Source organism: Neoarius graeffei, chromosome 9 (assembly GCF_027579695.1).
Source record: "Neoarius graeffei isolate fNeoGra1 chromosome 9, fNeoGra1.pri, whole genome shotgun sequence".
Lineage (NCBI taxonomy): Eukaryota > Metazoa > Chordata > Actinopteri > Siluriformes > Ariidae > Neoarius > Neoarius graeffei.
This window is the reverse complement of record NC_083577.1, coordinates 7,528,103-7,554,925: the sequence shown is the minus strand read 5'-3', so window position 1 is coordinate 7,554,925 and position 26,823 is coordinate 7,528,103. Positions and strand designations below refer to the sequence as shown.

The window sequence follows — 26,823 nt, the reverse complement described above, 5'->3', positions numbered from 1 at the left end:
GTGAATACAATATCAGTTTTTGAGATTTGTAAATTATTGCATTCCGTTTTTATTTACAATTTGTACTTTGTTCCAACTTTTTTGGAATCGGGGTTGTATATTCCATTCAGCTAGCATGATATTGAACAAGTCGAAGACGAGTAGCTGAATGGAATATATCAGTTCGACAACGAAAAAAAAGCCAGCCAATATTATTATTATTATTATTATGCATACACATTCCTTTCGGGTGTTCAACGTGTCTTTCTCTTTCAAAATTAGTGAAGCAAACCTGGCAGCCATGTTCGTTTACAAATTGTCACAGTCGCTCGCTAGCACAGAAGTTTTACGTCGCCAATGTGTAATGTCATATTGTCTTGACAACCATGCAATATTGTAAACCATATTCAACGCTCATTCTCCATTAGGTAGTGACATCATACACGTAGTATAACCGATATGCTAACAATACTGCATGCTATTGAACCAAATGAATGAAACCCGCTAGAAGGGAATAGAACACGTTTTTACTCCATCGAAAAAGTGCCCTGTATGTATAATAAACCGTCAATAACGGTGTAGCTCACTCCAGCCCCGTCTAGTTCAGAAGGAATGATCTAAAGTGGGCCACCTTGTGCAATGAATGTTACAAGCTATATACCGTACACTATATACAAGTTATATACAGAGGCTCTATACACCCTAGGAATACCGACCTATTTGCCAGAAAGAATCCAAAACGGCGAGGAATTGAGCGAGAAGTTGTTATTTTTGTTGAACTGTTCATTAAGGCTTAATTAGTCCATAACTTCATTAATAATTGTAATTAAGCAAATCTGGGTAGAAGTTATATGCACCCTAGGTACCCCTACCTTCATGTCAGAAAGAATCAAAATTGGTGAAGAATTGAGGGAGAAGAAACGATGTGTGTGGAAACTGCTCGTTAGGGTTTAATTACTCCATATATTCATTATTAATTGCAATTATGCAAATTTAGTTCGAAGCTATATGCACCCCAGGCAGACCTACGTTCCTGCCAAAAAGAATTAAAATCGGTGAAGAATTAAGAGAGAAGAAGATTTTCGTGAAATGTGGACGACAGACAACACATGATGGCATAAGCTCATCGCCAAATAAGCTAATAATTGATGTTGTGGAACTCCATCCATCCATAACCACTTATCCTTAGAGCCACCAATTAGCCTAACCTCCATCTCTTTGGGGGAAACTGGAGCAAACCCACACAGACACAACATGCAAACTCCACACAGAAAGGCCCCGTCAGCCACTGGGATCGAACCCAGAACCTTCTTGCTGTGAGGTAACAGTGCTAACCACCACACCACTGTGCCACCTGTTGTAGAACGCTCGACGCTAATAAAGCAAAAATACAGGATTACGTTCATCATTAAAACAGGACCATGTGGACGATAGTTGATGCTGGCTCTGTCCAGCATTGTTTAAAATAAGCCTTGTTTATACAGTGGGTACGGAAAGTATTCAGACCCCTTGAAATTTTTCACCCTTTGTTTCATTGCAGCCATTTGCTAAAATCAAAAAAGTTCATTTTATTTCTCATTAATGTACACTCAACACCCCATCTTGACAGAAAAAAAACAGAAATGTAGAATTTTTTGCAAATTTATTAAAAAAGAAAAACTGAAATATCACATGGTCATAAGTATTCAGACCCTTTGCTGTGACACTCATATTTAACTCACATGCTGTCCATTTCTTCTGATCCTCCTTGAGATGGTTCTACTCCTTCACTGGAGTCCAGCTGTGTTTAATTAAACTGACTGGACTTGATTAGGAAAGGCACATACCTGTCTATATAAGACCTTACAGCTCACAGTGCATGTCAGAGCAAATGAGAATCATGAGGTCGAAGGAACTGCCCAAGGAGCTCAGAGACAGAACTGTGGCAAGGCACAGATCTGGCCAAGGTTACAAAAGAATTTCTGCAGCACTCAAGGTTCCTAAGAGCACAGTGGCCTCCATAATCCTTAAATGGAAGAAGTTTGGGACGACCAGAACTCTTCCTAGACCTGGCCGTCCAGCCAAACTGAGCAATCGTGGGAGAAGAGCCTTGGTGAGAGAGGTAAAGAAGAACCCAAAGATCACTGTGGCTGAGCTCCAGAGATGCAGTAGGGAGATGGGAGAAAGTTCCACAAAGTCAACTATCACTGCAGCCCTCCACCAGTCGGGGCTTTATGGCAGAGTGGCCCGACAGAAGCCTCTCCTCAGTGCAAGACATATGAAAGCCCACATAGAGTTTGCCAAAAAACACATGAAGGACTCCCAGACTATGAGAAATAAGATTCTCTGATCTGATGAGACGAAGATTGAACTTTTTGGCGTTAATTCTAAGCGGTATGTGTGGAGAAAACCAGGCACTGCTCATCACCTGCCCAATACAATCCCAACAGTGAAACATGGTGGTGGCAGCATCATGCTATGGGGGTGTTTTTCAGCTGCAGGGACAGAATGACTGGTTGCAATTGAAGGAAAGATGAATGCAGCCATGTACAGAGATATCCTGGAAGGAAACCTCTTCCAGAGTGCTCAGGACCTCAGACTGGGCTGAAGGTTCACCTTCCAACAAGACAATGATCCTAAGCACACAGCTAAAAATAACAAAGGAGTGGCTTCAGAACAACTCTGTGACCATTCTTGACTGGCCCAGCCAGAGCCCTGACCTAAACCCAACTGAGCATCTCTGGAGAGACCGGAAAATGGCTGTCCACCAACGTTCACCATCCAATCTGACGGAACTGGAGAGGATCTGCAAGGAAGAATGGCAGAGGATCCCCAAATCCAGATGTGAAAAACTTGTTGCATCATTCCCAAGAAGACTCATGGCTGTACTAGCTCAAAAGGGTGCTTCTACTCAGTACTGAGCAAAGGGTCTGAATACTTATGACCATGTGATATTTCAGTTTTTCTTTTTTAATAAATTTGCAAAAATTTCTACATTTCTGTTTTTTTCTGTCAAGATGGGGTGCTGAGTGTACATTAATGAAAAATAAAATGAACTTTTTTGATTTTAGCAAATGGCTGCAATGAAACAAAGAGTGAAAAATTTCAAGGGGTCTGAATACTTTCTGTACCCACTGTAGCTATAGCGCTTGTCAGTGTGACTTTCGTAGTGTCAAAGGAGGCCGGTGTTTGTTGGCTTGATGTACACTATAGTTTCGATATGACAGGACTTTCTGAGCCGAGTAAGTGAAGCATGCCATCTTTTTCAATTTCCATGGTAAACTTTAAAGAGGCGTGGCAATGATTTAGGACATCCAGACATTTCGAGGCTTTCATTTCATTAGGTGTCATCAACATACCTCCGATAGTATTCTGGCATTTGATCTTCTTGTTGAAGAGTATTCTCGATTGAACACAAACACATTGGCTAGCAGTGATGCCATCAATCTATTCATATAGTGTTCCGTTAAATTGGAACAGTTGATGTTTAGTTGCTCTGCTAAGAAGATCGACGAGGTCTGCGCTACTTAATTGTAGGCTATGTGATTGAACCAATTTCCTTCAAATGCTTTGTTTACAAGATTCTCTACAGTTTTATCCAACAGGATGTTGGTGAACACTGAAGCGATGTCATACGATACTAGAACATCACCAATATTGATTGTTAGAGTGCGGAGCTCATCTGCAAACTTGAAAATACAGGATTAACAAGATTATTAAAATCCAAAAATAGAAATGCATCCGGACCATGTTTTTGAAACACATACTCTGAAATTTGTTGGCAGAGAACAATACAATTTAACTGAACCTTACATAAGAGGGGTTTTAGGGAACATTTAATCTGACCATTGCAGCAATTTAGTGGATTTTTTAATATAAATTGAATTGCAATTCTCAAATAGAGCAGAAGAAGATGGATGATGACCAAAGGAGCTCTCTCTCTCTCTCTCTCTCTCTGTCACTCTCTCTCTGATTACTTTCATGTCTTTCATTCTTTCATTACATTCATGTCTTTCATTCTGTCTGTCTATCTCTCATTATTTTCATATCTTTCATTCTCTCTCTCTGATTACTTTCATGTCTTTCATTCTCTCTCTAATTTTCATGTCTTTCATTGTCTTTCTCTCTCATTATTTTCATGTCTTTCATTCTCTCTCTCTCTCTCTGATTACTTCCATGCCTTTCATTCTGTCTGTCTGTCTCTTTCTCTCTGATTACTTTCATGTCTTTCATTCTGTCTGTCTGTCTGTCTGTCTGTCTCTTTCTCTCTGATTACTTTCATGTCTTTCATTGTCTTTCTCTCTCTCTCTCTCATTATTTTCATGTCTTTCATTCTCTCTCTCTCTCTCTCTGATTACTTTCATGTCTTTCATTCTCTCTCTCTGATTATGTTCATGTCTTTCATTCTGTCTGTCTGTCTCTCTCTGATTACTTTCATGTCTTTCATTCTCTCTCTCTGATTATGTTGATGTCTGTCTGTCTGTCTGTCTGTCTGTCTGTCTGTCTCTTTCTCTCTGATTACTTTCATGTCTTTCATTCTGTCTGTCTGTCTGTCTCTTTCTCTCTGATTACTTTCATGTCTTTCATTCTGTCTGTCTGTCTGTCTGTCTCTTTCTTTCTGATTACTTTCATGTCTTTCATTCTCTCTCTCATTTTCATGTCTTTCATTGTCTTTCTCTCTCATTATTTTCAAGTCTTTCATTCGCTCTCTCTCTGATTACTTTCATGACTTTCATTCTCTCTCTCTCTCTCTGATTACTTTCATGTCTTTCATCCTGTCTGTCTGTCTGTCTCTTTCTCTCTCATTATTTTCATGTCTTTCATTCTCTCTCTCTCTCTCTGATTACTTTCATGTCTTTCATCCTGTCTGTCTGTCTGTCTGTCTCTCTCTCTCTCATTATTTTCATGTCTTTCATTCTCTCTCTCTCTGATTACTTTCATGTCTTTCATTCTGTCTGTCTGTCTGATTACTTTCATGTCTTTCATCCTGTCTGTCTGTCTGTCTCTTTCTCTCTGATTACTTTCATGTCTTTCATTCTCTCTCTCTCTCTCTCTCTCTCTCTCAAGGCCAAGTTGTCTCCTACTCAATCAGTTGCCTAGCAACCACCGTATATGTTCTGTATCTGAGAGACACTTCATCCAGGTTTGTTACATAAACAGAAGGCAATATTTTGTAATGTTCCGTCATACAAATCTTAACACAACGAAAATTCACACAGTAGACACACAGACACACTCATTCAGGAAATGATGTTAGAGTTAGTTTACAAAATAAGCACAAGAACAAGGACACAAGCCAAAAAAAAAAAAGCGCAGAAATAAGAGATACTAAGCAAGTGTTGAAAAAGCGCATTTCAAAAGAAACTTAAAAGTACAATTTCACTGAAAAACACAAAAACACCAATAAGCACCATGACAAAATAAATGGAAAAAAATACCAATAATAATAATAATAATAATAATAATAATGGAAAAAAAAACAAAAAAACAACAACACCAAGTTGAACGTGACATGCTCGTGTATTTGCCAGCCACATTGCGACCGTCTCCCTGTGATTGTGTGATCACCTGTGGGTTTCCGCTTAGCACAGATGTGATGTTGGGTAGCTCTAGGGTGCCTTACGGCGGCCTTTAAAACACTCTTCCTGGAGGGAGAGCGGCTCTGATTTTCAGATTTTTTTGTGACCTCAACCTTCTTAATCACAGCTACAAGAGGGAAACACAGAATCAGGGAAACTCGAGGATTCAGTTCATGGGGTTTTAAAATGATACAGATATTCAGCAAAATACAAAATATCCATGTAGCTTGCACCATGTGGGCACAAGCCAACCAGCATTTAAAGGGATCCTCCAGTGGATTGATTTTCAAATTAATTTTATGTAAAATTAGTTGTAGATTTAAAAAATCTAAGTTTCATTTTCGGAGACCAAATAGTTTTCAAGAAAAATGTTTTTTTTTTTTTTTAGAATATCGGATGGGCTTCCTGTGGTAGTGATGTACGCGATGACGTCAGGTAGAGGTCGCTTGGAGCAACTCAGCTGTTTATATTCTCCTTTTACATCGTAGTTTTTCTAGTTTTACAAGTATTTTTAACGAAATTATCAGTTTTTAAAGAAGTATGCCTCATTGTATAGCATATAAATACCACAATGATGCCAAAAAGAAAGATGAGAAAATATCTTTTCACCATTTACCTGGTCAGAGTCACCCAATTATTCGCAAGAAATGGATTCACGCCATCGGAAGGCCTCAAAACAACCTGCCTGCGGTGCCCTACTTATGTTCTGAACATTTTCAATCATCCTGTTTCGATGATTCAATGGAATTAAAAGCAATATTAATGGGGACTTCTAGAATTAAAAGAAAGCTAAAAGATGATGCCGTGCCAACAATATTTGACCATCATTCAACTCCAAAAGTCCACCGATTTCGACTTTGTTAGTTATTTTTTAGTTTCGACTTTGCTCTACCATGATTCTTTGTGGTATATTATCGGTGTCTTACCTGGTGAATTGTAATCAGTATTCCGATGTCTTGTAGCTTCTTCATTGTATATTGGAAGAAAATACAGGTGTCAAAGTGTCACGCCGGGCTCACCTAACACTCAGGACTCCACTTCCCACAATCCCCCTCACACACCTGTCACTACCACATGCACTCCATCACCCAACCCAGAGCCACTTCCTAGGAGTGGCTCCCCCGAGTTCTAATCATCATCACCTGTACCTCTTTGTTTATCTCATCTCATCTCATTATCTGTAGCCGCTTTATCCTTCTACAGGGTCGCAGGCAAGCTGGAGCCTATCCTAGCTGACTACGGGCGAAAGGCGGGGTACACCCTGGACAAGTCGCCAGGTCTCTTTGTTTATATCTGTATTTATATCCCTCTGTTTGTTTTACCCTTTGCACAGTATTGCCTCCACATTTTCGTGAGCCTACTGAGCATTTCTGTTTCTGATTGCATTCCTGTGTATGACCCCTTTTGCCTTCCGGTTTCTTCCCGTTTCGCCTAATCCTTATGTTTGGTTGCTCGTCTCTCTCGCTTCCTGGTTTCTCGATCCTCGCCTGTTTTTCGACTCCGATTTGCCTAGCCCTTGTGTTTATCTTGCCTGTGTTTTTCTGATTCCTGGTTCTTGGACTATTGCCCGTTTCCTGACCACGATTTGTCTAGCCCTTGTTATTGTGTTAGATTTCTCGGTATTGACCTGGCCTGGCTTTGTACATTGTCTTCTCTCACTGTGTTCATTAAAGCATTGAGTTTATTTTTAATCCATGAGCGTCTAGTTTGTCACAGCCACGTTACAGAATACTGTGCCGACATGCAGACGGCGGATTGCACAGAGCTACAGGTGGCGCTTAGCAGCCAAGGACAAATGCTTGGACAACGTCACCAGCGTTTTGACTCCGTGACTCAGTCCATACAGAATCTTACGCAGCAGCAGGGTGAGCAGTAAAAACAATTAATGCAGATCATTGAAAGCATGAAAGAAATTACTACCCAACTCCAACGACTCAGCCTCCCCGGCGCGCCTATGGTCACTAACCAGGCTGCTCCCCCCACGGCAGCTTCCAGTCCGTTTGTTGTCAGCAAACCAGATACATTTGATGGCTCACCTAATCAGTGTAAAGGGTTTTTGTTACAATGTTCAATATTTTTTGCGAATTCCCCCTCGAGCTCGGACAAGGCTCGTATTTCTTTTATGATTTGTCGCCTTAGATTGGGCTACCGCAGTCTGGCCCATAGTCCAGTCCGACACTTATGACAATTTCATTAAAGAATTTAAAGCAGTTTTCAATCATGCCAATGAGGGTCGCTCTCAAGGGGAATTACTCACCCGTTTACGTCAGGGTAATCGCTCAGTGTCTGACTACGCTTTGGAATTTCCCACTCTTGTGGCTGGGCGTGGTTGGAATGAGCCGGCATTACTGGTTACATTTCGCAATGGTTTGAACTCCGACATACTAGCGGAAATGACATGCAAGGACGACGGCCTTTCACTAGAGAAGCTGATTTCCCTAGCCATTCGCCTAGACCAACTGAAGCATGGGAGAGGTCTGCGTAAATCCCCTATGGCTCCAGCTGCTGCACTGACTCCTCGTCGCCCGTGTCCATCGCTGACCCGGACTCATAAGGAGCCAGAATCCCCCAAACCCATGCAGTGTGACTCATTCCGTTTGTCTGCAGAGGAGAAGCAACAACGTCTCCCTGAGGGGCTGTCTCTCTATTGCGGAGCTGAGGGTCACCTTCTATGTGACTGTCAAATCCGCCGACACAGTACTTTGGGACCGACCCCAGGAAAGCCAACTAAGGGGTTGGTCTCCAAGTCCTTCCTCCTGCCTGTGGCAGTTAACTGCCCTCAGTCTGTCTGTGTGTTTTCAGCATTAATTGAGGCCGGAGCTGAGGGGGACTTTATCCACGCCGAGCTGGTGGAACAACTCCAGATTCCTGTGGAGCCACTGGAGGTGCCACTGAGATTGACTGCCATCGATGGAGATCCCGTGGGAGAAGGACTTGTTAACCGGGTCACGAAACCCATTACTATGACTGTCAGTGCTTTGCATTCTGAAGAGGTTTGTTTTTTTGTACTGAATACTTGTGAGTATGCCATTATTTTAGGTTTGCCCTGGCTCAGAAAACGTAACCCCATCATCTCCTGGCCTGACAAAGAAATACTCTTGTGGTCCAGTTACTGTTATGATCATTGTCTCACGCTTCCCACATCCCAGGTGTCGTCTACGACTATAGAAAGCCCCAACGACAATGCCATAGTTTCCATGCCCCCCGAATACAGTGACCTGTTAGAAGTATTTAGTAAGAAAAGTGCTACCAAACTTCCCCCTCACAGAGAACATGACTGTTCCATTGAGTTACTACATGATGCTTTCCCATCTAAATCTAGGATTTACCCACTTACTGTACTCAGGCAGAGGAGAGAGCTATGGAGGAGTACATTCAGGAGGCCTAACAACAGGGTTTCATCCGTCCTTCTACTTCCCCCGCAGCTGCAGGGTTCTTTTTTTGTCAACAAGAAAGATGGGGGACTTAGGCCCTGCATTGACTATCGTGGGTTAAATCAAATCACGAAACCTTATTCCTACCCGCTGCCGAGTTTATTTTTAATCCACGAGCGTCTGGTTTGTCACAGCTGCGTTACACAAAGAGAACATTGATGTTGAAGAACAATTACTGACGGTTCAAGAGACGGAACATTCAATTGAGCTTCAGGTATGGTCTACTATACTCTATATAAGGGAATGACTGAGTATTTGTTGGACACAACACCATGCTGAAACTTCTTTGGATGCTCTATCTTCGGAGTTCAGCTCTGTTTTGTTGTTATTTTCTCCACTGGAATCACTCTTGTAATCCACTATTTCATCTTCATGATATTCTGGTTCAAATTGGAATGGTAAAGTCATACTAAAACGTAAACTCAGGAGAGATTTCGTACGAAAAACACACTGAGGCGACTGAAGCTGTTGCAAGCGACCACTACCTGACGTTATCGCATATGCCACTACCACAGGAAGCCCATCTGGTATTCTAAAAAAAATGCATTTTTCTCAAAAACTATTTGGTCTCCGAAAACGAAAATTAGATAACTGAAACCTATGACTAATTTTACATAAAATAAGTTTGAAAATCAATCTGCTGGAGCATCCGTTTAAGCAGCAGACTTTTACAAGAAGCTTTGCTAATAAATGCAGTATGTTACAGCAAAATCAGTAGCTTAAATTAAATCAGCAGCTTAAATTAAATCAGCATTAATTCTTGGCACACATTTACAGGAAGTTACAGGAATATTTTATAAACGGTAACAAAAAATCAAGTGATCAAATATTTTAGACACATTTTGCAACATGTAGAGTCACATTTGCATCAGCAACCTTTTTTCTTCTTCAGCTCATCTTTCTGGACCAGTCCTGGATCTTTCCAGATGGGTTTGCGTTCCGGAGTGGAAACTCGGCCTTTGGCTCTGCCTGCTTTAGCCTTCTGTTTGAGCTGCTTCTCAGTCGATGGTTTCTTGGCAGGGCTTGCCATTCTTGGAAGAGGCTCAATTTGCTCTGTGGCCATGCTCTTATCGTCATCTGCAGTATGTATAGAAGGTGAAACTTGTATGACAAATGATGCTAGTATGATGACCGCATTAGTACAAGGACATTTTTGCTCCTATAATATTTCTTCTACCAGAGCAAGCTGTTACAACAGGTAACATATCAGTACAAGCATATCAATTATTATAAACTTTGCAGCCAGATGTACTGTCAGAGCCACTATTATAAGAAATTAAACAACACTTTCTGACCAATCAGAATCAAGCATTCAGCAGTGCTGTGGTATAATTATAAATAACTAACTGAATTTAGTTATACAGCTCCATTATACTAAAAACCATAATCTAAATGTCAATAAATAAAGTATTTTTCTTAAGTGAGAAATGAATCATTGCATCACCTTGAGTGTCCACCCATGAGCTGTCTAAGATGGAGTCATCAATGGTGGTCTCATCCTTGTAGTCATCATAGCTCTCAGTCGGACCCTCGCTCTCTGGGACCTCCTTTGGCGGACACACAGGGGCCTGTACAGCTTCTGGAACATCCTGGACTTCCTCCAGGCTAGCAGCCTCCATCTCTGCTTCTTGTGCCATTTCAATAGAATCTTCTTCCTCTTCTTCATCTTGAAGCATTTGAGGTGGTTCTTCTTCAGGAGGAGTGGAGAACCGGACACTGTGCCCAGGTCCCTCTCGTTCATCAATGGTCTGCACCACAGTGATAAAGTCATCTTCCACTGTTACAACTGACTCAATAGCAGCTCGGGGCTCTATGGTTTCTTGTACTGCTGCCCCTGCTCCTGCCCCTACCCCTTCCAACTTGTCATGTTCTTTCTCTGCATCTTTCATAATAACTCCAGTCACTTCATCTTTCACAACAGTTTCTTCACATTCCTCAACAACTTCAGGCTCTTCGTCTTTTGTAACAACTTTCGGTTCTTCAGTTTTCTCAACAACTCTGGGCGCTTCATCTTTCTCAACAACTTTGAGCTCTTCATGTTCCTCAACAATTTTGCGCTCTTCATCTTTCTCAACACCTTTGGGCACTTCATCTTTCTCAGCAACTTTGTCCTCTTCATCTTTCTCAACAACTTTTGGCTTTTCATCTTTCTCAACAACTTTTGGCCCGTCATCTTTCTCAGCAACTTTATGCTCTTCATCTTTCTCAACAACTTTTGGCCCTTCAACCATCTCAACAACTGTTGGTTCTTCCTCCTTCTCAACAACTGTGGGCTTCTCATCTTTCTCAACAACCTTGAGCTCTTCATGTTCCTCAACAATTTTGCGCTCTTCACCTTTCTCAACACCTTTGGGCTCTTCATGTTTCTCAACATCTTTGGGCTCTTCATCTTTCTCGAGACCTTTAGGCTCTACATATTTTCCTACAACGTCAGGCACTTCATCTTTCTTAACAAGCTCTGCTTCAACTGTTTCACTCTGCTTTACTTCAGATTTAACCATTTCAGTCTTTTGTGGTTCAACCTTCTCTGGTATCTCAGGCACATTTGGCAAATCTAAAGGCTTGTCTGCTATTTCTTCCTGAATGCACTCCTTAGGTTCTTCAGCTAGTTCTATTTCTTCTTCTGCACTTTGTACCACTGAAGTGGAGACAGAAACATCCTCTGCCTTTGCAGCTTCCAACTGTGGTTTTTCTTCAACAGTCTCCTTCTCCTTGCCAGGTTGGTCTAGGATTTTATCATCTTTACTGGGTTTCTCAACAGAGTCAACAGGAGACAATTTCACAGGCTCTGCTTTCTGACCATCTTGTGCTGGTTTAAGTTTCTCTGTATCAACATGCACTTTTTCTTCCTCAGTAGCACTCTCCACTGATGATGTTGGCGATGGTCTTATTGGTCTAGCAATCCTGTCCTTGGCAACTCCAGTGAGCTGGTAAACATCCTCAGCATCTACCTCCTCATAGGCTTCCTGGTGCACTAAATCTGGCTTATTCTTCACTTTCTCTCGTAGCTCCTGTAGCTCCCTCTCCTCCTCAACACTTAAAGGTCTGTCTTCCATTTCTAGCTTGCGAATTTGCCTCTCATAATCAGCTATTTCAGCCTCCTTTTCTGCTGCAAGTTTGGCCTCTGCATCAAGATCAGTCTTCACTCCTTCCAAAGTAACAGTAACAGTTGGAGTGGCTAAAGTTTCAACTTGTTGGTTTGGCTGTTCTACCTCAGCACCATTTTTCTTGCACGGTTTTTCTCTTGCATCCTTTTCTTCCTCTGTGTCTGGGGGAATGTCTTCTTTTAGAACTTGAGATGATGGGCGTTCCTGTCCACTTGCAGCTGGAATTGTCTCTTTCTCCTCTGATATCATTCTGTTGAAAATTTGTGTTGGTGGAGAATCCAGTGGACTGTGAACATCTGCCGGAGATGGCATGGGACCAGAGTATTCACTAAAAACACAGTATCCATGTTCTTCCAATTGAGTTTCACTTTTTGCAACTCGCTGACCCTGAAACAAATGGGCTAAGGAGTCACTCACAAGGGTTGGCATGTCAGCAGGGACTGATTTCCTTCTTATAATCTCAGGATCAGCGTTATCGGACATTAGTCTTGTACGGGTACCTGCCAAGTCTAGCATTTCAGGCAGATCTTGTGCCATCACAGCACCATTCTTATAGTTGAACCTATTAGGTAAGGGAGACTCTGGGGATTCAGGCTGTGGACTTGGTGTCTTGATATCAGTTGCTGTGTCATGGGGTGGAGAAGCTGATGGAGTGGTGACAGATGCTGATGTCTCCAGTATTAGTGGTGGGAAAGAGGGGGGTTTCTCCACTAATGGTGTTGTGATGGGAAGGTAGTCAGCAGGTTCATCAAGGCTTCCACTGGTATAAGACATGATGTCAGTTGCTAATGGGGAGAAGTTTCTGGGTTGTCCTTGTCCTCCACTCTGGTCCATAGCTCCAATGGTGATATTCAGGGAATAACTTCTTTGTTCCAAGGCCAACTTTCCAGGAGAGAGCCTGCAATCATCCCTTTTTTCAGATGACGGGATGACCTTTTGTTGCTCTTCAATACCCTTTTGACTTTCCTGTTTTTCATCGACAGACTGGGATTGAGCCAGGGTACTGTAGCTAATTTCTGGAACTGAGGAAATGGCAGAGGCAGACTTAGTCTCATCTGATGCAGTACTAAGCTCATAATAACCTTCACCTTGTCCCCTCATCTCCTCCGATTTCAGTGTTGTTGTTTCAAAATAAGCAGACATTCCAGACTTGTCCATAATTTCTTCTTCCTGTTTTTCTAAGCTAGCAGACTCTTTTCCAGGCACTTCTGGACTTTTGGCACTTACTGTAACATCTATCTGCTTGTCTCCAGTAGATGTGGATTCTAGTAATTGCTTCCCCTGTGTTTGAGACATACTTGAGTCTGAAGAAACTACATCTGTAGAAGCTTGTGTCTCAATGTTGAATGGTGAGACAGGCTTTTGACCAGGATTCACTGTGGGCTCTTTGGCATGGGTCTGACCATTTGGGGGAACAGCAAAAGCATCCGTGTCACTTAGGCTGGGTAATGATGCATCTGGAATTTCTTTGCCAGGAACAACACTCTGGTAAGAGGTGAGATCCTCTGGGTGCACCTCTGACTGAGTGAAATCCATGCTGACTGGCGCAGTCCTCTCACCACATGGCTTTTCAGCATCCATCTTCACGGCTGAAAGCAAATCTTAAGTGATCTGGTTGTGTTTCATAACTTATAGCTCTGGGCTCAAGGAATTGCCAGGTCAACCACCACAAAGACAGGCAAAGCCCAGCAATTGTCACAGCATACAGAGTCTCAGATGGAACAAAAGAGCACATACCAATTCAGTGATGAACAAGGTGAAGACATGGATGTTAGCAGACCAACATGCAAAAATGTTGGATGGATGAGATCCACACAATGGGGATGAAATATCCAAGAACACCTCATCTGTACATCACAGATAAGTTGGATTTAATAATCTTCGGTAAAAACTATTTAAATACCCTCATTAGAAATGAACGCTACATTTAAAAATTCTGGACTCAGATTCCCAAATACATTACAGTGTTAAAAGTTATTACAATTGATAGAGTGAGTTTTTAATGCAGTATCCACTCAGGCAATATAAAAAGACGTATAATATTGAGTGTAAGCTCAATATTTTTCCCAGTTTGTTTTTATGAATGTTATATTTATTGTACAGCACATCAGTAGACCAAGTCTTACATTTTTTTTTCCGTGGTTTACAGGTAAACCATGAGGTGAACAAATGATACATGAAAAAAAAAATCAGGCATGGGTAAATTTCACAGCAAAACAAATGACATGACTGTGCAATAAACTGCAATAAATTAAAAGCAGACATCTGTTTAAAATAATACACAAACTCTTGATAAAGCAAACCAAAATGATAGGAATTTAAATTTGAACAGAATCATAAACTTAATGAAACAAGTGATTCATCACAGCATGCAGTAAAAACAAACAAAAAAAATACACTGGCAATGTAGCTGGCAAAAAAGACACCAAGCAATGGATTACACTTCATGGGTCGATGGGAGAAAAGGTCAGCCTGGCAGCAATACTAACAACATAAGATAAAGCAATATGCTTCCATGAAAGCTTCACCAAAAGAAGAAGGTAGCACCTGTACTGATGACGGCAATTCGATAACGAGAAGAAAGAGAACAAAAGTAAGAAAATGATAAACAAACACAGCTCTGGCCACAGAAGCGGGTCACCATCAAGCCTGTGTTGCCTTGCAGCATCAGCAGAGAAGAGGACAATTTCGAGCCATTCTTCCACATTCCCTTAGCTCATAGCTGTCATAATGCATTAGCTTTTCTTTTTTGGAAAGCATGAAAAAAAAAACATGCAGGCCACAGAGAAGGGAGGACACACCTTTCTCAGGGCACTCGCCCCTCCCTGTTTCCTCAGTGCTCCCATTAGGAGCTCCAGGGCCAGCAGTAAGTGCTTGGTCCTCAGCCTGCAGATAGGGCAAAGTCTGGCCCCCGACTACCACCTCTGCCTGCTCTAAGAGCTTGGATATGGGTTCTTGCTCAGGCTCCTCCCCACTCCACTGCTCCTCCTCTTCCTCCTGCTCCTCTAAAGCTGCTGCTGCTGCAATGTTCTCATCTTCCTCTGCTGCGGAGAGAGCCTCTATGGTCTCTTCTTCTTAATAAAGAAGGGGACAAGTGGAAACATCAAGACTACGGACAACACAGACTTGGGTTACAGGGGTTGGAGGAAATGGGACACTTTCAGCTCTGGGATGGGAATGAAGTCACATCAAAAATGTTGCATGTGTACTGTTTCAGTATGGATGTGGAAGGGTTTTCCTTCTGTTTCAGAGTTTGAAAAATATAGATCGTTCTTACACACCCAATAACATTTCTGTTTAATTAGGGCATTTATATATGCTATCACCAAATGGACAGTACCAGTCAAAAGTTTGGATACACTTACTCAAAATTGGTACTGTATGAATAACCTCTAATCAGAGTCAAGAAAAAAAAATCTCATATTTCAAACCACTATGAAACAACAAAGTGCATAGTGTGCACTGTCAAGACAATATATCTACACCGTGATCCAATTCATTGCATCCCACTGTAAAATATACACCGATCAACCATAACATTATAACCACTGACAGGTGAAGTGAATAACATTGATTATCTCATTACAATGGCACCTGTCATGGGGTGGGATACATACAGCAAGAGAAGCGAGTTCTTGAAGTTGATGTGTTGGAAGCAGGAAAAATGGGCAAGCATAAGGATCTGAGTGACTTTAACAAGGGCCATTAGCATTAACTTTTTCAGCAGTTTGTGCTACAGTAGTTCTTCTGTGGGACTGGACCACATGGGCTAGCCTTTGTGCCCCATGCAAATCAATGAGCCTTCGACACCCATGACCCTGTCACCGGTTCACCGGTTGTCCTTTGGATCCTTGGACCATTTTTGGTAGGTACTAACCACTGCATACCGGAAACACCCCGCAAGATGTGCCATTTTGGAGATGCTCAGACCCAGTCATCTAGCCATCGTAATTTGGCCCTTGTCAAAGTTGCTCAGATCCTTACGCTTGCCCATTTTTCCTGCTTCCAACACATCAACTTCAAGAACTGACTGTTCTCTTGCTGCCTAATATATCCCACCCCTTGACAGGTGCCATTGTAATGAGATAATCAATCAATGTTATTCACTTCACATGTCAGTGGTCATCGTGTTATGGCTGATCGGCGTACATAGTTATTTAGTTCACAACCAGTGGTACCATGGGTTTTACATAAGACCTTCAAACACATTTCATGCGAAACATTTAGTGATACTTTGGGAACAAATTGACAGGAAGGATCTGAAGAAAGGAATAAACCACACAAATCGATTGGTAAAGAACATTATTAGCCCCATCAAAATGCACAATATCTTATAATTTATGGTGATTGCTGTCAGCACTCAGAACTAGTTTTAGGATAACCATGACATCCTGAACTCCACTGAGTTGGACTTTAAGGGAACGTCATTCATTTGTCCATCACAGTAGAGAGATTTGGGATATAACTTGCAAAATCTGTAAACAATGCAACATGGAGAATCTACTCAATTTTGAATGTGCTGGTGTGCTGGAATGAATCAGAGCTGATATTGACCTGTATATGAAGAAAGCTGTATAAGATCTTTTGAGTCACACACTAATTCTTTCCCATGTAGCACTGCAGCATTAGTAATCAATGGCATTTATCATAAATCTGTGTCTATTAACCATTTCATTAAGCACCACTATGAAAAAGTATGAAAAAAACTGATATTAAAACCTTCAGTGTGTATGCGAGTAAAGAGAAAGCAATAATCCTTTAGCGCTAGTTCATATCTGTGACAGCTTGGCATGTTTTATTAGCATTCGGATGCAACCTAAAGATCCTAATGAAAAAAATGAAGGAGGGGTATAATAATGTGCTAGCTGTCAGAGTGAATGACAGCCTCCAGCCTCCTTGGAGTCTGGTAGCACAGGGCACACAAGGTCAAGTCTCAGCAGAATGCCACAGTCAGTTAGAGACAGATGAAGAAATATCGGAGCAAAAAGACATGGAATTTAATCTCTAATATACGGTCCTTCATTCAGCCAAGACACTAACAAGAACTGACAAAGCATGCCCTGTCTTTATTAACTGATGCATTGCAGTAATAGAAAATGTGTGTGTGTGTGTGTGTGTGTGTGTGTGTGTGTGTGTGTGTGTGTGTGTGTGCCAAAAGTAGAAGAGCTGAAAGTCTTCCTGTGATCTACAGCATGTGTACATCAGCAGGGGGAATGGGATTGGCTTGGTGATGGGGTGGGGCAATGGACACATGAGCATAGACCAGGTGATGGAGAAACAGACAATCAGACAGACACAAAAGCAGACCCACAAAACAGGCAAAGAACAAAAAAATTCACACCATGCTGGACTGACCTGCTGATGTGGTAAGCCGTTTGGCTCACAGTTGGAGCAAGTTTTATTAAAATGAGATACACGAGTGGTGTCACTAAGGCAGTGAGTGTGTGGGTGTACGGGGTTGTTTTACAATATGACGTTTTTCATATGGGCAACACTTATAAAAGAAACTAGCCATAAAAGGAAAACCTGGGCTGGGAACCAAACGACTTAGAATGAAATGTCCCAAAAAATGCACAGAGACAAAAGAAAGGGCACACCGAGGATAGGGAACGCTCCACAGACAGAGCGTGCACAACACAACAGAGACAAAAGACAGAAGGGAAGGTGGCAGACAAGAGAAAGAGACCAGAGAGAGAGAGAGAGAGAGAGAGAGAGAAGGATGACCAAGATTTGGATAAACATGACTGAAGAGATTTGAAGACAGGAAAGGCAGAGAAAGAAAGGAAGAGAATGTGGGAGGATGGTGGAGAGGAACCATGCGCGGTTCACCTTCAATCTGGCTAAAGGCAGCGGCCTGCCCTGAAGGGCGTGAGCCCGAGAGTGTCCACTCAGGGCTGAATAAGGGGTGGTCATAGTACTCCTCGTCAGAGTAGTAGGGTTCATCCTCGGGCACTGAAACTGAGATGGAGGGGGCGAGGAACTTGCACCTCTCCCGAGAATTTTGGAAGCGGCAGAGAGGCCCAGCCTCCTCCTCATCCCCTACATCTACAAACAGACACAAGGAGAAGGAAATGCAGGGAAATCTGGACACAGAGAGAGACAGAGAAAGGGGGGATATAGAGGAGACAGAAAAGGGTGAACAGAAGGGTGGACAATTTGAAAGTTGGGAAGCAATTGAGCATGATGGGAAGAGAGAAGAATTGAAAGAAAGGAAGATGGAAGGCATTGAAAGAGATCGCAGAAGAGGAAGAAAGAGTGACAAAAGGTGACCTGAAAATGACAGAAGTTAACCAAAGTAAGAGGGAGTAAAAAAGTGACTAAAGAGGAGAAACATGGAGAAGAAAGGGACAGAAGAGAAAGGGAGCAGAAGAGAAAGACCAGGGACAAAGAGAAACGTAGCAGTAAAAAATAGAAAGAGAAAATAGGTATGCAGAATAGATACTACGTAAGGGATTGTGAAGAAGTGGCACACATACGCACAACACTGAAAAACACACATAGATACAAGACGCAATGGCCACAAACAGAAATAGCTGCTGTGGAGGCACCGTGTCATTGTCTGAGACAGGGTCTAATTTAAATCTTGATAAATCAGCCATGAAAATGGTTAGCTCAAGAATCCATGGCATAGAGCAATGGATGAGTAAACAAGCTGGGATAATGTACACTGTATGAACTGCTCTAGGTGAGACAGCATTACCAACAAGGCATAGACTAACAAGTTTTGAGGCAATAACTAAATAAATAAGTTGCTGGAAGTCCACCAGGGAGTGAACAAAGATGGTTCACCCTGTGGTTAGACATAAGATGGGAAAATAATCCTTTGTATTTGGTTACGTAATCCAATCCAGCAGTAGGAACAGAACCAGGCAGTAATAGATACTAAATACTGGGTTATCTGTCTAACACTGATCAAGGGTTCACTTGATCTTGGTAGCTATGGACTAATTCACTAAGTGGCTCTCAGTATATTCAATCCAAATGCAAAGTACCACCACCATCATGGATGGTTGAGGCACAGGTGTTCAACAAGATCTGTTGGGAACCTGGCCAAGGGTCAGCCAAGAAATACCACACTACACCTGCTGAGATATGGCTTGATCAAATGTTTCATCTAGATCTGGCTGCCCAAATAGCCACCACCAAAAGGACTGGGGGTCAACATTTGCCCCAGTGTGATGTGTATACCAAATATACACATTGGGGATCTATTTGAGAAAACACAACAGGCACAGGCTAGGCTGTCATGTATCACCAGGGCATCAATCGTTTCTCCAAGTAAAAATACTGCCAAGACCACAAGAAAGAACTGCCTCTCAAAAGCTACCGACTGGGACCACCCAGGGTCCTAGAGTGATGGTTAGACAAAGAATCCATGTCATAAAACAGTGGGAGAGTAAATCAGCTAGAATAATGTGCACTGCATTCATTGCTGTAAGCAAGACAGCATTACCAACATAAGATACACTACCAAATTTTGACGCAACTTCCCAAGCTTTTTTAATTAAATACATTGCTGGAACTTTTCCAGGGTGCAAAAATATGGTTTGCCAAGCATTTGAGATGAAAGACCACACAACCATACCATTGTGTAGATGGCTGAGGCATAGGTATTTGGTCAGTTCTAGAAGGAACCTGGCCAGAGGTCTACCAAGAATTGAGAAAAAAAGTACATTACAGCACTGCATCCACTGATCTGGTCTGGTCAAACGCTTGAACTGGACTCTACTAGTAAGATTGGGTTCAGCACTTGCCTCTGGTGCAGTGGGCATGCCAAATGGCAGTACAGAAGCCAAACAAAAGCTGCTGCCCTGATGTCCAGTTAGATATGGCAATAGAAAAAAAAAAAGTTTGGGGAATTGTCATATTCAAGAATGCACTGGGGGAACAGTATGGAATGCATGCATCAACTACACAACTGTGTCTAGCATGTGTTAACACATCAAGGCATGTGCTAAGGCTGGCAGGTGCCAAAAGGGTTTAATGGTACCTGGTCCTACAAACAAAACTTTGATAATAGAAAGGTGAAGTGGGCCCACTACCTAGCCCACAAGAAAGAGCTATATCTAAAAATCCATTGGAAGAGGTCTTCCAAGGTGCTAGAATGAGTGTCTAATATGGTGTACCATAAAAGGCTGACTGGAAAGAGTTGCACTATGGTGCTATGCCAAGACCAACTGGAATCCTTAGGACAACAACTGCTGGTGAAAAAAGTAACTTTTTGTTGGGTTCCTGTTGACCTTACCACTCCAGTTGATCACTGTTTGCACATCACTATGCATTACTGCACTGCACATTACTAGTTAACTGACAATAATTAAACATTCCGAGGTTGCCAGTCCCCTTCTCTGGTTTCTCATTTTCTTGTGTGCCAATTCCCAGGTTCCACAACTCTATCTCTTCCAAACCTGCTCTAGCTTTTGTCACTGTCTTTGCTTCAAGCTTCGTCTCTGTCTGTTCTCAAGACTCATCCTTTGTTTGTGCTTTTGGCTCAGTTTCTCTTTCTGCTGAAGGCTTTATTTTTCTCTGCTCCAGACTCTCAGTCTCTGTCTATATTCTCATCTCAGTCTCTGTTTTTGCAACCAGCTAAGTTTGTCACTCTGGTTCAAGTTTGATGCTGTTTATGTCACTGACCCTGCTTCTGACCCTGCCTCTATCTATGTCAGATCTTCCTCCTTTATGTCTGAATGTCAAGGCCTGTGTTTCCATCAGTGCACTCTAAGGGTGCTTATCAGTATCAAGGAAGGATCCTTAACAGCTGGCTTTCAAGGATGCCAACATCATCAAATCCCACCAAAGGACTCTTACGATGTCTAGGATCCTTTGAATTCTATCAAGGACAGAGTCCTTCATTCAGACAATTTTCAAGGATGCCCGTGTGTATCCGCAGCATTCTTAAAGCACTCACAATTCTATGTGCACATACAAGCTGGAACCCTTTCAATGATGCACAATTGCACACTCGCTAGACTGTTCCATTATGTGTTCTCTAAATTGCCTACCCTCTGAAGGACCCAACCTGGAAGGACCCATTCTACCAAAGAAGCATACTTGACTGAGAAATACTGTATCTGTTGTGCATCACAGAACCTAGCCATTTATCTCTCTTTTTCTCCTTTGGATCTGCCAGAACCATTTGCCCTGGGCCTAGCTCTTGTCAAATGGTTAATTACATCTGATCAGCTTGTATGTATATACTTCACAGATGTTTTGTTATCTTTACATAGTCCTATAAGGGTTAGTATCCTTGTTTCTCAAGTTCATTATTTCCTAGTTCTATAATTTTCTTGTTGCCTTGTTAGGTTCCAAGGTACTACTGGTATTTCTAATTCCCACTCCTTTTTCTTATCGTTTTAACTGCCTGTTCTGACCTCATATAGGGACTGGACAATTCTTATTGGAAATGCCTGAAAAAAGAGACTTGGAACACAATACACCCAATGCATTACATTACAGGCATTTAGCAGACACTCTTATCCAGAGTCAAGTCAAGTCAAAGTCCCTTCCACACCAGGATCTGGTCTTCCCAGGCAGTCTCCTATCCCAGTACTAACCAGGTCTTTTTGAGGCGCATGGGTGCAGCACCGATTTCCATTTCCATAGCCCTTGGCCTCTCGCCTATACAGCTAGGGTTACAGTGGGGGGCTAGTCTTCTGGTAACCACGAGAGTTTGACTTCCCTACTCGCATCTGTATTGCAGCATGCATTGCCCGATGGCAGTAGGTACCATTTTTATAATGGTCTTTGGTATGACCCAACCGCGAGTAGAACTCACGAGCTCCTGGTTGAGGGGCAGACACGATAACGACTAGGCCAGAGCGATCTACAACAAACCCAGAGCAGCCTGGGGAGCAGTTGAGGGTCAGGTGCCTTGCTCAAGGGCACTTCAGCCATTTCTGCTGAGCCAGGAAATCGAACCAGCAACCTTTGGGTCCCAAAGCTGCTTCTCTAACCATTAGGCCATGGCTTCCCCTGTCTAACTTATGTTACAGCTGGCAATGCTGTCTTAAAGTGTTGTCAGTGTATCACAAGCATTAGTGTCCTTTGTATTATTGTATATCTATCTTTGAAGACAACATTATAGAAGTCATCAGCATGATTATGTATAACACTAGTAAAGCTTGTGCAATGCTTGAATTAAATGGCTTACAGGAGCTGAGCTTGTTTTAAGCATCAGTTCATCTAATGGAAGCGGTAAACAAGCTGAGTACTGCGTACGCCTCCACGAGTTTGTGCACGGCACCATTATAACCACAGAGCAGAATCAGCAGATGCAACTAAAATCAACAACAATAAACAACAAACATACATACAAACAAAGAAACTGATGAGTGCAGGCCCACAATATTAACAGCACCTACTACATAACATGCAAGGACAAGAAGAGAGGGCAAGAATAGCATGAGGTAAAATTTCCCTAGACTTGAAGATACCGGTGGGATGAGCCTGAATGCCAACAGGATGGCATTAAGGGGGAGAGCGAAGGGTCAGAGTGAAGAATGACATCATGCAGGGTGAGAGGGATTCACGAAGAGTGTATGTAAGAAAGGAAGGGATAGTGATAGAAGTCAGGGGTAATGGTTCTAATGGTGTTTTGATTTGGGCTGTCTGATTTCCTTTAAGAATCTGATGATGAAGATCAAGCCAAGCATTTAACACACGCCGAGGAGAAGTAAGGAAGAGGAGGAGGTGGCAAAGACAATCCTTCGCCCATTTCTCATCTAGCATGGGTCTCTCCAGCTCAATCAGAAGTGTGTGTCTCATCATCTGTCCAGCAAATGGTGTTGGCCACTTTTCCAGTAAAAAAATAATAATAATAACCCCCATGTGGGGCCAGTGGTGAACAGGGATGAAGACACATCCAAACCACAGACGTTTTTCACACTCACCTTTGTACAAACACTACTACATTTTCCACACACACGCACACATAATAGCAACTGGACATGGGCCTACCTTGCTCCAGAGGGCCAAAGTGCTCAGCTGCAGGAGATGGAGGTGGAGAAGGTGGCAAATTGGTTGAATCTTCCACTGCAGACACACAGGAAATGAAAGAAGAGTATGAGAAATGGATATAATAAGTAGAAAGAAAAACAACAACAACAAATCCACACAGCAAAGCTTAGGTTGGATGTGCAATCCGATCTGCAGGACTAACTCTGTGCTAACTCTCTTTACTTAATCACATCCTTTCTGTTTCTGCAGACTAAATCTAGCACAGTGAGCGCTTTATTCATCTCTTGAAAATGTTCAGCAACTATTATCCAAAAACAGCTCCGCAAGCACAAGGAATGTATCACAACAACACTTACTTTTATAGGAATAACCAATGACTGGGTGGTGTGACACATCCCAGAACAAAGCAGAGTTATTGTTACCACCCCAACATTTTCCAATAACGGCACATCCTGGCATGTTTTGTTCCTCAGTTTTATGCCACAGTGATTTGCCAGTGATTGCATTTGTTCACTAATTAAAAAACGACACTCCACACTTTTATTTATGATTATGTTTAATGGTGTGGAATGTCTATTCTATTCGATTCTCATCTCATCTCATCTCATTATCTGTAGCCGCTTTATCCTGTTCTACAGGGTCGCAGGCAAGCTGGAGCCTATCCCAGCTGACTACGGGCGAAAGGCGGGGTACACCCCGGACAAGTCGCCAGGTCATCACAGGGCTGACACATAGACACAGACAACCATTCACACTCACATTCACACCTACGGTCAATTTAGAGTCACCAGTTAACCTAACCTGCATGTCTTTGGACTGTGGGGGAAACCGGAGCACCCGGAGGAAACCCATGCGGACACGGGGAGAACATGCAAACTCCACACAGAAAGGCCCTCGCCGGCCACGGGGCTCGAACCCAGGACCTTCTTGCTGTGAGGCGACAGCGCTAACCACTACGCCACCGTGCCGCCCCATTCGATTCTATTCTCCATTACTATAATACATTTTTCTCTCTTATACTCTTTTAACTGGAGTGAACCAGACCAACAGTCACATAAGCCTCATTTCTATGCTTGTACACACTGTGACACACACATACACACACAAAGAGGCAGGACAGGTTGTCTGGACCAGCAGAAAGGTTATTCTCTCAACCCTTTAGTCAGCACACATATACACAGCAGAGTACTAATGGAAGAGACCAGCTGTCAAAACGGATCTGCCATTCAGCAGGAGGTGAAGAGACAGTGCAGAGTCCAATTTAGGCCACAGATAAAGAACATGCATACACACGGACACCACCTGGTCTGCAAAACCAAAAGCACTTATGTAAGAAACTCACAGACAACCTTGCATATCAATAATTTGCTTGAATAAGTGTTGAACTGATCGATTGTTGATGTATTAAAGCTGTCTGTGCAAGGTGAAAACCCCAAACCACTGACTGACTTGCAGTGATCGTTCTCTAATTTCGTTGCTATTTATTTCCTTCCATGTGCAGCAAAGCAAAACCACAAATCACCCAGTCTTTCATGACAAAGATCTCAAAATTCAAAGTGTTATGATTCGACCCTTTCGGCCTGCTTTGAGCACTGCACGCACTTTGCCTGTAGCACAAGATATCTTCCACAAGACTGTGTTTATTAAGTCACCATGTGCTTTTATTTGTCTCATCTCCCTCTCATCTCATCACTGATTGTTATCCCTGTGTCTCACCTGTTTCCCCTAATTAGTCTATGTATATATACCCAGTGTCTTCTTGTATTTGTTGCAAAGCATTAGCTCGGTGTCTAGTACGGTATCTGTTCTTTGTCAAGTCTCTGTCCTGTGTATTTACTTCCCAGTTCTGACTTTTTTTTTCTGTTTCTTGACTCCATTTTTTTTTTAATTTTGCCTAGTTTATGCTGTTTGCTCATTGCCCGAACTCTGCCTGCCCTAGTTCATGTTTATGCCTCTTGATTTGGATTTGTGCTGGCATAGAGGTTCCCATGAATGGATTCCTTCTCCAGTGTAAGTTCTTTCATGAAAGCTGATTGGAATCTAAGCCCCCAGAGTATGCGTGGGTCCAGAGCATGATCCACTGGCTTATGGGACCAGCATTCCAGTGGGCTAAGTACCTCTCCACCATCGAACACCCATGCCTAAGAAACTCCACAGACTTTGGTAACATGCTCAAGTTTTTCTTCGAGAACCTCAGAAAGAAGGAACCCCCATGAAATCTTTCTGGGGATGGGGAAATGTAGAGGGCTTACCAGTGGCTGGCATGGTGGTACAGTGGTTAGCACTGTTGCCGCACAGCAAGAACGTTCTGGGTTTGAGTCCAGTGGCTAACGGGGGCCTTTCTGTGTGGAGTTTGCAAGTTCTCTGCATGGGTTTCCTCTGGTTTTCCCCACAGTCCAAAGACAGGCAGTTAGGTTAACTGGCTACTCTAAATTGCCCATAGGTGCAAATATCTGAGCTGTGTTTAGTGGTTAGACCTGAGTAGTATGGCAGCTGCCAGCAGCACCTTTGTATGCCTTCGACTCGGTCATGTTGAGCTGCGTCCTCTGTTATTCAAATGCAAGGAAGGATGATTAGCCACTTCAAATCTCAGTCTCTGACAGGGAGGTCAACAGGACAGCTGACACAGTGGCCTTTGCTTCAGAGCCCCTTCCAGTGGTTGACTAGGCAACTGACAAGGAGGCTTCTGCTCCACAGCTCTCTCCAGTGATCAAATGACCAAAAGGGAGCCCTTTGCCCCAGAGCTTCCTCCAAATGTTAACAGGGTAGCCTCTATGCCAGAGCTCCCTACAGAGGCTGACAGGGCAGGCTTTGCTCCAGAGGTCTCTCTAGAGGCCAAGTGGGTGTCCTGTACTCCAATACTCACTCCACCACTGACTTTGAAGATGATTCCATCTCTCCCCTTCCTGACTGTCAGGAAAAGATCTTCGCTCTGCGTCCTGGCTTTGGAGAGAATGTTGTCCGTCTTCTTTCTGACTGCGAGGACGAGATATTTGCTCCATCTCCTGGCTTCAGAGCAGACATTGTCACTCTGCTACCTGACTGCAAGGACAAGATCTTTGCCCTACCTCCTGACTTTGGGGAGGATGTCGTTGCCCCACCTCCAGGCCTTAATGATTTCGCTGTTGTTCTACCTGCTGCATTGGGCAAGAGTGACTTCTCCATGCCTGAACCTGAGCCTATGCCTCAGTCTACACCCTTACCCAAGCAGAACCCCAATGAGACATTGTTAGACACCAGACCATCAAATGAGGTTGTTTTTCCTACCTCTGTAATAAAATAAAAACAAACAAACAAACCAAAGGACTACTTGGATATGCTTCAGAAACCAGAATGACTATTCTCCTTACCTTCCAGTTCTCTCTTTTAGTTACATTGTCACAGCTAGACCTTCTGGAGTCCTCATTTGCATTCAGATCATAATGTTAATCCTTTGTAACCAGAGTAGGATAAGAGTATACCTAAGAATCTGTTCTCTCTCTCCAGCTGAATGTGTACTCCAGGCATCTGATCCCGATAGACTTCAACTGCTCTGAGCCTGGCAGATTCATTCTCTACTCCATCTATGACTTTCTGCTGCTGTTGATGATCCAACATGGACAGCCTAAAGACCTGTACTACCTTAAACCCATAATCGACCATGAAACGACAGCATTTTGAATACTCAGACCCTTTTAAATTATAATTCTGCCCCCCCAGAACATTAAGTAATATATTCATATGTATTCACATCCAAAAAAGAACAGTAATACTCATGCTATTTACAGAAAAAAGAAAAAAAAATAGATA

General features: G+C 42.6%; 1 protein-coding gene across 1 annotated transcript in view; it reads right to left on the bottom strand.

The window, feature by feature from the left end:
- Window positions 1-26,823, bottom strand: part of map2 (microtubule-associated protein 2) — a 349,408-nt gene that overhangs the window by 57,720 nt on the left and 264,865 nt on the right. The window contains exons 6-12 of the mRNA XM_060928995.1: window positions 23,035-23,109; window positions 17,908-18,123; window positions 14,880-15,152; window positions 10,942-13,667; window positions 10,416-10,830; window positions 9,848-10,048; window positions 5,527-5,664 (exon numbers count right to left, since the gene is read on the bottom strand). Of these exons, the coding sequence (XP_060784978.1) occupies window positions 5,527-5,664; window positions 9,848-10,048; window positions 10,416-10,830; window positions 10,942-13,667; window positions 14,880-15,152; window positions 17,908-18,123; window positions 23,035-23,109 (4,044 nt within the window). The remainder of the gene's footprint in view (window positions 1-5,526; window positions 5,665-9,847; window positions 10,049-10,415; window positions 10,831-10,941; window positions 13,668-14,879; window positions 15,153-17,907; window positions 18,124-23,034; window positions 23,110-26,823) is intronic.